Source organism: Scyliorhinus canicula, chromosome 23 (assembly GCF_902713615.1).
Source record: "Scyliorhinus canicula chromosome 23, sScyCan1.1, whole genome shotgun sequence".
Taxonomy (NCBI): domain Eukaryota; kingdom Metazoa; phylum Chordata; class Chondrichthyes; order Carcharhiniformes; family Scyliorhinidae; genus Scyliorhinus; species Scyliorhinus canicula.
Window position 1 is genome coordinate 20642621 of NC_052168.1, and position 12189 is coordinate 20654809.

General features: G+C 58.7%; 1 protein-coding gene across 1 annotated transcript in view; it reads right to left on the minus strand.

Moving 5' to 3' along the window:
• LOC119956633 (protein shisa-9-like) overlaps window positions 1-12189 on the minus strand; it is a 209042-nt gene that overhangs the window by 94302 nt on the left and 102551 nt on the right. Inside the window, exon 2 of the mRNA XM_038783973.1 lies at window positions 8024-8154. Within this exon, the coding sequence (XP_038639901.1) occupies window positions 8024-8154 (131 nt within the window). The remainder of the gene's footprint in view (window positions 1-8023; window positions 8155-12189) is intronic.

The following is a 12189-nucleotide window of genomic DNA, read 5'->3' on the forward strand; positions in this document are numbered from 1 at the left end:
CACTCCTCCCGCACTCCTTGGAGCCGTGGATACCAGCCTGCCCTAAAGGCCCAGAACTCACCCCGTGCCAGCAGCCATCGCTCTCCTTGCTCCCTCTGTCGCTTCCAGAAAGTGCACATGAGCCACATTACGAGCTCGAATAATAATCTTCAATTGGTTCTCAGTGTAGGCCATTCGCTCACTGAGGAGTGTTCAGCATGTGCTGCCCAATCGCGGAATCACACTGGGGGTTTTGGAAGTCTGGCCTTTTGCTTCCCTCATTCTGATGGTTCCCCTGTTCCGGGAATGTAACAATCCCAGAAAGATCACAGTCGGAGTTAAGTTCAGAAGAGTCTGATCTGTGAGCTGAAATGTCAGAGAATCAGATCAAAGTTGAGTGATCCACATGGATGGGACAATATCGAAACATTGGGTGAAATTCTCCATTTGGGATAATGAGAATTAACTTCAGGACAGGATTGCGTGTGGTTCGCTTTCCTGTTGGGGGCGCTATTTGTGGAGGAATTCAGGACATGCTAATTGCCAAAACCGTTTTATAGAATTCTACTGGAAAACCACCTGGCCCTGGAGCTGGAGCTCCATTTACCAGACACACTGCAGCAGCCAATGTGCCTTAGAGACGACCTTCCTCCGAGGTCAGAGGTGGACCCACAGCTCCATGCCAGTGAGGAGCAGAGCGGCACCCAAGCTGGGCTGCAGACTCCAGCTTGCCCTCCTCCACACTGCCCAGGAGGTGGTGGCAGAGGCAGTTCAGCGCTGCCAATCTCACCAGGAGGAGACAGCTGGTGATGCGGAGGAGTGGGGGCCACTGGCGAGGCCTCTGCCCTGAGTGGGGCAGAGCACCAGGGAGAGTTCCAAACGCCGAGGGGCAGGTGTCCCCTGGCTGGGGTGAGCTCTGCCAATCCCCTGCTTCCTCTGCAATGGGGCTTCTGAGGAGCTGCAACACCTGGTGGGCCGCTGATTGAGCTTGGCACAGCTGCGGTTTGAGGGTATCGAGAGGGGGGCAGCCTGGGAGGGCTCCCAGATGGCCAGAGTCTCTCTGAACATAGAACATAGAACATTACAGCGCAGTATAGGCCCTTCGGCCCTCGATGTTGCACCGTCCTGTGAAACCCCTCTAAAGTCCCTCTACACTATTCCCTTATCGTCCATATGTCTATCCAATGACCATTTAAATGCGTTTAGTGTTGGCGAGTCCACTACTGTTGCAGGCAGGGCATTCCACGCCCTTACTACTCTCTGAGTAAAGAACCTACCTCTGACATCTGTCCTATCTCCCCTCAATTTAAAGCTATGTCCCCTCGTGTTGGACATCACCATCCGAGGAAAAAGGCTCTCAATGTCCACCCTATTTAATCCTCTGATCATCTTTTATGCCTCAATTAAATCACCTCTTAACCTTCTTCTCTCTAACGAAAACAGCCTCAAGTCCTTCAGCCTTTCCTCATAAGATCTTCCCTCCATACCAGGCAACATCCTTGTAAATCTCCTCTGTACTCTTTCCAAAGCTTCCACATCCTTCCTATAATGTGGCGACCAGAACTGCACACAATACTCCAAATGCGGCCGCACCAGAGTTTTATACAACTGCAGCATGACCTCATGGCTCCGAAACTCAATCCCTCTACCAATGAAAGCTAACACACCGTACGCCTTCTTAACAACCCTATCAACCTGGGTGGCAACTTTCAGGGATCTATGGACATGGACACCGAGATCTCTCTGCTCATCCACACTACATTTAAAGGACAGGTAGCACTCAGCAGTGTGAGCAGCCTGTAGCCTGTAAGCTGCAGCAAAGTGGGTGCGTTTAATAGACAGACGGCAGCAAGGGGGGTCTGAGCCAGGAGACCCCGATCCCGAGGGGGACACTCTGAATCCACAGACTTGGTACCAAGTGACTGCCCCCAGCCCGTGCAGCCACCATTCCCACCCCTAACGGTTTTTCAATGATTTTGAGCCTCCACCTCCCCCTCAGTAGCTATGGCACCCAGTCCGCAGTAATTCACACCATCAAGACGTCAGCCTGAGAGGGGCGGAGCATCGCGGAAGGGCGGAGCTTACTGCCTCCAACACACCAATCACATTCAAACTCCTGCAAATACCGGCTTTGCATTCCGCTGCTATCCACGTGGGCGCAACCCTCACTATCGCCACCAGCGAGGGAGCCAGAGCAGGGTCACTGGCCACTGGCTCGGTGCGAGGGAGCCAGAGAAGGGCCACTGGCCACTGGCACGGTGCGAGGGAGCCAGAGCAGGGCCACTGGCCACTGGGTCGGTGTGAGGGACCCAGAGCAGGGCCACTGGCTCGGTGTGAGGGACCCAGAGCAGGGCCACTGGCCACTGGGTCGGTGTGAGGGAGCCAGAGCAGGGTCACTGGCCACTGGGTCGGTGTGAGGGACCCAGAGCAGGGCTACTGGCCACTGGGTCGGTGTGAGGGACCCAGATCAGGGCCACTGGCTCGGTGTGAGGGAGCCAGAACAGGGCCACTGGCCACTGGCTCGGGGTGAGGGAGCCAGAGCAGGGCCACTGGCCACTGGCTCGGTGTGAGGGAGCCAGAACAGGGCCACTGGCCACTGGCTCGGTGTGAGGGAGCCAGAACAGGGCCACTGGCCACTGGCTCGGGGCGAGGGAGCCAGAACAGGGCCACTGGCCACTGGCTCGGGGTGAGGGAGCCAGAGCAGGGCCACTGGCCACTGGGTCGGTGTGAGGGAGCCAGAGCAGGGCCACTGGCCACTGGGTCGGTGTGAGGGAGCCAGAGCAGGGCCACTGGGTCAGTGCGAGGGACCCAGAGCAGGGCTACTGGCCACTGGGTCAGTGCGAGGGACCCAGAGCAGGGCTACTGGCCACTGGGTCGGTGTGAGGGAGCCAGAGCAGGGCCATTGGCCACTGGGTCGGTGTGAGGGAGCCAGAGCAGGGCCACTGGGTCAGTGCGAGGGACCCAGAGCAGGGCTACTGGCCACTGGGTCGGTGTGAGGGACCCAGATTAGGGCCACGCTCGGTGTGAGGGAGCCAGAGCAGGGCCACTGGCCACTGGCTCGGGGCGAGGGAGCCAGAGCAGGGCCACTGGCCACTGGGTCGGTGTGAGGGAGCCAGAGCAGGGCCACTGGCTCGGTGTGAGGGAGCCAGAGCAGGGCCACTGGCCACTGGCTCGGGGCAAGGGAGCCAGGGCAGGGCCACTGGCCACTGGGTCAGTGCGAGGGACCCAGAGCAGGGCTACTGGCCACTGGGTCGGTGTGAGGGACCCAGATTAGGGCCACGCTCGGTGTGAGGGAGCCAGAGCAGGGCCACTGGCCACTGGCTCGGGGCGAGGGAGCCAGAGCAGGGCGACTGGCAACTGACTCGGTGCGAGGGAGCCAGAGCAGGGCCACTGGCCACTGGGTCGGTGTGAGGGAGCCAGAGCAGGGCCACTGGCCACTGGCTCAGTGCGAGGGACCCACAGCAGGGCCACTGGGTCGGTGCGAGGGACCCAGAGCAGGGCCACTGGGTCAGTGCGAGGGACCCACAGCAGGGCCACTGGGTCAGTGCGAGGGACCCACAGCAGGGCCACTGGGTCAGTGTGAGGGACCCAGAGAGGGACTGCTGGTGGGATCGCCAGTTCCCCGAGTGGGATGGAGGCTGCCACCCGCCAAGGTTAATCGGGGCCGAGAGAAAGATGGCAGAGCCTGTGGGCCCACCGTCAGTACCAGGCAGCAGTGCTGGAACAAGCTGCCGAACCTTGGTGCCAAGTGCCCTACACCCAGGACCCTCACCCAGGACCCCCACCCAGCGGCTGCCCCCTAACACCCCACCCAGGCCCCCCACCCAGCGGCAGCCCCCTGGCCCCCCCACCCTACACACACAGGCCCCCCACCCAGCGGCAGCCCCCTGGCCCCCCCACCCTGCACACACAGGCCCCTCACACAGCGGCAGCCCCCTGCCACCCCACCCAGGCCCCCCCACCCAGAGGCTGCCCCCTGCCACCCCACCCTGGCCCCACACAGCGGCAGCCCCCTGGCCCCTCCCACCCTGCACATACAGGCCCCCCCACCCAGCAGCAGCCCCCAGGCCCCCCACCCAGCAGCAGCCCCCAGGCCCCCCACCCAGCCGCAGCCCCCTGACCCCCCCACCCTGCACACACAGGCCCCCCCACCCAGCCGCAGCCCCCTGCCACCCCACCCACACACACATAGGCCCCCAGCTGGGGACCCTCAGTGCTGCCTGTATCAGAGTGTCCCACAATGTCCATTGTCTGTCCCCCAGGAGGCACCTCACAACCCCTGGGGCAGGGGCCCGGAGAGGGAGCATCGGACCTGTGGCCCCTCAGCGTCGAGGAACAGAGGGGCTGAACCTAGTCGGCAGGGAGGGAAAGTGGACAGTCACCGAGGAAGAAGTTAGCCAGGGACAACTGAATGATCCCAAAAGCCGTGTATCCTCGCTCCCCCTCCACCTCGCACCCCCCACCTCGCCCCACCTCCACCTCCCCCTCCCCCTCACTCCCCCCACCTTGCTCCCCCTCCCCCTCGCTCCCCCCTCCCCCTCACTCCCCCCACCTCGCTCCCCCCTCCACCTCGACCTCCCCCTCGCTCCCCCCCCCACCTCGCCCCCCCCACCTTGCTCCCCCTCCTTCTCGCTCCCCCCCACCTTGCCCCACCTCCACCTTGACCTCCCCCTCACTCCCCCACCTTGCCCCACCTCCACCTCGCCCCACCTCCACCTCGACCTCCCGCTCACTCCCCCCCACCTCGCCCCACCTCCACCTCGACCTCCCCCTCACTCCTCCCACCTTGCCCCACCTCCACCTCGCCCCACCTCCACCTCGACCTCTCCCTCACTCCCCCCACCTCCACCTCGCCCCACCTCCACCTCGACCTCCCCCTCACTCCCCCCCCCCACCTCGCCCCACCTCCACCTCGCCCCACCTCCACCTCGACCTCCCCCTCACTCCCCCCCACCTCCACCTCGCCCCACCTCCACCTCGACCTCCCCCTCACTGCCCCTCACCTCCACCTCGCCCCCCTCACCCTCGCTCCCCCTCCACCTCGCCCCCCCACCTCGCCCCACCTCCACTTCGTCCTCCCCCTCACTCCCCCCACCTCGCCCCACCTCCACCTCACCCCACCCACCTCGCCCCACCTCCACCTCGACCTACCCTTCGCTCCCCAACCTCGCTCTCCCCACCCCCTCACCCCCTCACCCCCCACCACCTCGCTAACCCACCTGACTCTCCCCCTCCACCTCGCTCCCCCATCCCTTCGCTCGCCCTCCACCTTGCTCCCCCCACCTCGCTCCCCCTCCACCTCGCCCCCCTCCACCTCGCTCCCCCTCCACCTCGCTCCCCCTCCACCTCGCTCCCCCTCCACCTCGCTCCCCCTCCACCTCGCTCCCCCTCCACCTCTCTCCCCCTCCACCTCGCCCCCTCTACCTCGACCTCCCCCTCACTTCCCCCACCCCACCCCCCTCCACCTCGACCTCCCCCTCACTTCCCCCACCTCGCTCTCCCCACCACTTCGCCCCCCCTCCACCTCGCTCTCCCCCTCACCCCCCTCCACCTCACCCCCTCCACCTCGCCCCCATCCACCTCGCCCCCTCCACCTCGACCTCTCCTTTGCTCCCCCCACCTCGCTCCCCCTCCACCTCGCTCCCCCTCCCCCTCGCTCCCCCCACCTCGCTCCCCCACCTTTGCTCCCCCCACCTCGCCCCCCCTCCACCTCAGTCACCCACCTCGCTCCTCCCCCACCTCGCCCTCACTCTCCCCCTCACCCTCACCCTCACTCTCACCCTCACTCTCCCCCTCGCTCCTCCCCACCACTCACCCCCCCTCGCTCCCCCACTCCCTCGCTCCTCCCCACCTGACTCTCCCCCTCCACCTCGCTCTCCCCCTCGCTCTCCCCCTCACTCCTCCCCCACCACCTCGCCCTCCCCATCACCTCGCTCTCCCCCACCTCGCTCTCTCCCACCTCGCTCTCCACCTCGGTCCCCCCTCACTCTGCCCCTCGCCCCCTCGCTCGCCCCACCTCGCTCTCCCCCTCTTCTCCCCCACCTCGCTCTCCCCTATTGACAACAGCTCTGCCTTCAACACCATAATCCCAGCCAAGCTCATATCAAAGCACCAAAACCTAGGACTTGGCTCTCCACTCTGCAACTGGATCCTCGATTTTCTGACCAACAGACCCACAATCAGTAAGAATGAACACAACACCTCCTCCACAATAGTCCTCAATACTGGGGCCCCGCAAGGCTATGTACTTAGCCCCCTACTCTACTCCCTGTACACACACGACTGCGTGGCAAAACTTGGTTCCAACTCCATCTACAAGTTTGCTGACGATCCGACCATAGTGGGCTGGATCTCGAATAACGACGAGTCAGAATACAGGAGGGAGATAGAGAACCTAGTGGAGTGGTGTAACGACAACAATCTCTCCCTTAATGCCAGCAAAACTAAAGAGCTGGTCATCGACTTCAGGAAGCATAGTACTGTACACACCCCTGTCAGCATCAACGGAGCCGAGGTGGAGATGGTTAGCAGTTTCAAATTCCTAAGGGTGCACATCACCAAAAATCTGTCCTGGTCCATTCATGTCGACGCTACCACCAAGAAAGCACAACAGCGCCTTTACTTCCTCAGGAAACTAAGGAAATTCGGTATGTCCACATTAACCCTTACCAACTTTTATAGATGCACTATAGAAAGTATCCTATCGGGCTGCATCACAGCCTGGTATGGCAACTGCTCGGCCCAGGACCGCAAGAAACTTCAGAGAGTCGTGAATACTGCCCAGTCCATCACACGAACCTGCCTCCCATCCAGTGACTCCATCTACACCTCCCGCTGCCTGGGGAAAGCAGGCAGCATAATCAAGGATCCCTCCCACCCGGCTTACTCACTCTTCCAACTTCTTCCATCGGGCAGGAGATACAGAAGTCTGAGAACACGCAGGAACAGACTCAAAAAACAGCTTCTTCCCCACTGTCACCAGACTCCTAAATGACCCTCTTATGGACTGACCTCATTAACACCCCTGTATGCTTCATCCGATGCTGGTGCTTATGTAGTTACATTGTATATCTTGTGTTGCCCTATTATGTATTTTGTTTTATTTCCTTTTCTTTTCATGTACTTAATGATCATGTACTCAATGTCTGTGCAGTCTGCACGTTCTCCCCGTGTCTGCGTGGGTTTCCTCCGGGTGCTCCGGTTTCCTCCCACAGTCCAAAGTTGTGCGGGTTAGGTGGATTGGCCATGCTAAATTGCTCTTAGTGTCCAAAAATGGTTAGGTGGGGTTACGGGGTTATGGGGATGGGGTGGAGGTGTTGACCTTGGGTAGGGTGCTCTTTCCAAAGGCCGGTGCAGACTCGATGGGCCGAATAGCCTCCTTCTGCAGTGTAAATTCTATGATTCTATGATCCATGTAAACTGCTAACTGCTCTGGGGACATGGGTTTAAATCCCAGCACGGCAACTAGTGGATTTTAAATTCACGAATAAATCTGGAATATTAAGCTAGTCTCAGTAACAAAAACCCATCTGGTTCAGTAACATCCTATCGGGAAGGAAATCTGCCGTCCTCACCATGTCTGGCCAACATCTGACTCCAGACCCACAGCAATGGGGTTGACTCGTAACTGCCCCCCTCTGGAATGGCCGAGCGAGACACTCGGTTCAAGGGACAATTAGGGATGGGCAACAAACGTTGTCCCTGCCAGCGTTACCCAAAAGCCCGAAACAATTACACCGTTCCACATAATGACACAAAATGGTCCCAAGGGAATCTACTATTTTCCTTAGTTGGTGATGGATTTCCTGCCAATAACTGAATGCGCTGAAAACAATCGTCATTGTCCGAGGACACACCTGACCGATCGGCTGGGGGACCGATTTGAATCCATGGAATCGAGTTTCACAACACAGCTGAAGATCCTTTCTCCGTGGGGTCAGGAAGCTCACCTCGATACAGGAGTCCCCTCACGTTCGACCTCTGAACCTTAACGTGTGGCATCTCTTGGACAAAGCTGGCCGCACGGTGAGGGGGGGTTACCTACCTACACTGCTCCTCGACGTCCTGGGAGTCAGGCTGTCAGTGATGGGCACCTGACCCGCTCCGAAGGTCGCACCACGCTCGATGTAATCCATAGCACTGCCCTCCTGTTGCTTCAGGATGTCTGTCAGAGCTCTGGAAAGGAAAGAGAGGATGTTTGGCAGCATGCTCCCATTTGAAGAGATCTTTAACTTTGGCAACCTTGTTCTATTCCGCCCCCCCCCCACCGAAGGGCCCCCAAGGAAACGACTCCACTGGAACTCCACCCACTTCCGGTGAAAGGGTCATGGAAAAGCCATTCGAGCAGGAAGCCATCCCTATCCAACTAAATCCAACTCCAAGATCGCACTGTGGCCAGTGTCTTCACCCTGGCTCACAAACCCACCTTTACATTCTTAACGACTCATATTGCCACAGCAACGTGGGTGAAATTGCTTCACCACTAGTCAATGAGTATAACTAGTATAACTAGCATAACTCTGATGACGTTAATGCAGTTTGACACCCCTACCTCAGCTGTGGAATTTCAATGAAGCCCACACCGTGGGGCCGGATCTGCAGCTGCACCGTGGGGCTGGACATGCAGCTGCACCGTGGGGCTGGACATGCAGCTGCACCGTGGGGCCAGACCTGCAGCTGCACCGTGGGGCCGGCCCGGCAGCGGCACCATGGGGCTGGACCGGCAGCTGCACCGTGGGGCTGGCCTGCCAGCGGCACCGTGGGGCCGGATCTGCAGCTGCACCGTGGGGCTGGACATGCAGCTGCACTGTGGGGCTGGACATGCAGTTACAACGTGGGGCTGGACATGCAGCTGCACCGTGGGGCTGGACATGCAGCTGCACTGTGGGGCTGGACATGCAGCTGCACCGTGGGGCCAGACCTGCAGCTGCACCGTGGGGCTGGACATGCAGCTGCACCGTGGGGCCAGCCCAGCAGCTGCACCGTGGTGCTGGACATGCAGCTACAACGTGGGGCTGGACATGCAGCTGCACCGTGGGGCCAGCCCAGCAGCTGCACCGTGGGGCCGGACCGGCAGCTGCACCGTGGGGCCAGTCCTGCAGCTGCACCGTGGAGCCAGCCTGGCAGCTGCACCATGGGGGCAGTCCTGCAGCTGCACCGTGGGGCCAGCCCAGCAGCTGCACCGTGGGGCCGGCCCTGCAGCTGCACCGTGGGGCCGGACCGGCAGCTGCACCGTGGGGCCGGACCGGCAGCTGCACCATGTGTGATGTTCTTTGTGGTGTTAAATTCAGGATGGTTGGTGTAGTGTTCACAAAGATCATAAAATAGCTGGAACTTGAACAAAGTTATAAATTATTAACACTACTAATTTGTATTTGACACGTACTCCTAAAGAATACACAGTTAAACTACACTTATCTTCAACTCATTGCAAATGTTGTGAGGATAGCAAATGCTGTCCCTTTGTTCAAGAAGGGGAGTAGAGACAACCCTGGTAATTATAGACCTGTGAGCCTTACTTCGGTTGTGGGTAAAATGTTGGAAAAGGTTATAAGAGATAGGGGGCGAGATTCTCCGCACTCCCGACGGTGCGGAGAATAGCGTGGCTCGTAAAATTTTACGGCCACGCTGTTCCGACGCCCTCCCGCTATTCCCCCCCCCCCCCACGCCCAACTCCCGACACGAATCGCTGCCGCCGTTTTTTTACGGCCGGCAGCGATTCACAGCTGATAGATGGGCCGAGTTCCCAGCCCTTTACGGCTGTTTTTACGAACGGCAAACACTCCTGGTCTGGCCGTTCGTAAAAACGGCCGTAAACACTCGCATTTTATAACCATGGCACCGATTGGCACGGCAGTACCACGGCCGTGCCAAGGGTGCCATGGGCCCGCGATCGGTGGGCACCGATCGCGGGCAGCGGGCCCGATGCCCGCGCACTATTTCTCCTTCCGCCGCCCCGCAGTATCCATTCGCGGGGCGGCTGAGGGGCAACCTGGCCCTCGCATGCACGGGTTTCGCGCGAATGCGCGATGACGTCATCCGCACATGCACGGGTTGGAGTCTTCCAATCCGCGCATGCGCGGCTGACGTCATATGACGCGTCAGCCGGCGCTAACTCCGGCAAGCGGGCTTAACGAAATTCGTTAAGCCCGTGATGCCGGAGGTTACGGCGTCGGGCTGCTAGCCCCGACCGGGGACCAGAATCGGTTCCCGGTCGGGAAGGGGGGGGCTGGCGTCAAACCCGCCCGGGTTTGACGCCAGCCTTACGATTTCTCCCCATATGGGAGAATCTCGCCCCAGGGTTTATAATCATCTTGAAAAGAACAAGTTGATTAGTGATAGTCAACACGGTTTTGTGAAGGGTAGGTCATGTCTCACAAACCTTATTGAGTTTTTTGAGAAGGTGACCAAACAGGTGGATGAGGGTAAAGCGGTTGATGTGGTGTATATGGATTTCAGTAAGGCGTTTGATAAGGTTCCCCACGGTAGGCTATTGCAGAAAATACGGAAGTATGGGATTGAAGGTGATTTAGCGGTTTGGATCAGTAATTGGCTAGCTGAAAGAAGACAGAGGGTGGTGGTTGATGGCAAATGTTCATCCTGGAGTTCAGTTACTAGTGGTGTACGGCAATGATCTGTTTTGGGGCCACTGCTGTTTGTCATTTATATAAATGACCTGGAAGAGGGTGTAGAAGGATGGGTTAGTAAATTTGCAGATGACACGAAGGTCGGTGGAGTTGTGGATAGTGCTGAAGGATGTTATAGGATACAGAGGGACATAGATAAGTTGCAGAGCTGGGCTGAGAGGTGGCAGATGGAGTTTAATGCGGAAAAGTGTGAGGTTGTTCACTTTGGAAGGAGTAACAGGAATGCAGAATGGGCTAATGGCAAGATTTTTGGTAGTGTATATGAACAGAGAGATCTCGGCATCCAGGTACATAAATCCCTGAAAGTTGCCACCCAGGTTAATAGGGCTGTTAAGAAGGCATATGGTGTGCTAGCCTTTATCAGTAGGGGAATTGAGTTTCGGAACCACAAGGTCATGCTGCAGCTGTACATAACTCTGATGCGGCCGCTCCTGGAGTACTGCGTGCAGTTCTGGTCACCACATTGCAGGAAGGATGTGGAAGCTTTGGAAAGGGTTCAGAGGAGATTTACTAGGATGTTGCCTGGTATGGAGGGAAGGTCTTACGAGGAAAGGCTCAGGGACATGAGGTTGTTTCCGTTAGAGAGGAGAAGGCTGAGAGGTGACTTAATAGAGACATATAAGATAGGCAGAGGGTTAGATAGGGTGGACAGTGAGAGTCTTTTTCCTCGGATGGTGATGACCAACACGAGGGGACATAGCTTTAAATTGAGGGGTGGTAGATATAGGACAGATGTCAGAGGCAGTTTCTTTACTCAGATAGTAGGGGTGCGGAACGCCCTGCCTGCAACAGTAGTAGGCTCGCCAACTTTAAGGGCATTTAAGTGGTCACTGGATAGACATATGGATGAAAATGGAATAGTGTAGGTCAGATAGGCTTCAGATGGTTTCAAGGTCGGCGCAACATCGAGGGCCGAAGGGCCCGTACTGCGCTGTAATGTTCTATATTCTATGCTCTTTATTCTGATATAAACAATGATCTGCTCTTACTTACACTATCTGTACTTCTGACTCTCACTAGCTAACTCCTGTACATCGCCCACACAAGGCTTAGCATCAATGCCTTATGTAGTTGTAACTTAGCTCCCTCTAGTCGCTATTCTCAACACTTCATTAACCTGTGCAGATCTTACATTTCTGATAATACCACACCATGGAGATGGACACTGCTGGTGCAGAGTGGAGCTGCACCGTGGGGCCGCACCGTGGAGCTGTATCGTGGGGCCGCACCGTGGAGCTGTATCGTGGGGCCGCACCGTGGAGCTGCATCGTGGGGCCGCACCGTGGAGCTGCATCGTGGAGCTGCACCGTGGAGCTGCAGCGTGGGGCCGCACCGTGGAGCTGCATCGTGGGGCCGCACCGTGGAGCTGCATCATGGGGCCGCACCGTGGAGCAGCATCGTGGGGCCGCACGGTGGAGCTCCATCGTGTGGACGCACAGTGGAGCTGCATTGTGGGGCCGCACAGTGGAGCTGCATTGTGGGGCCGCACGGTAGAGCTGCATCGTGGGGCCGCACGGTGGAGCTACATCGTGGGGCCGCACAGTGGGGATGACCGTAGGACCAG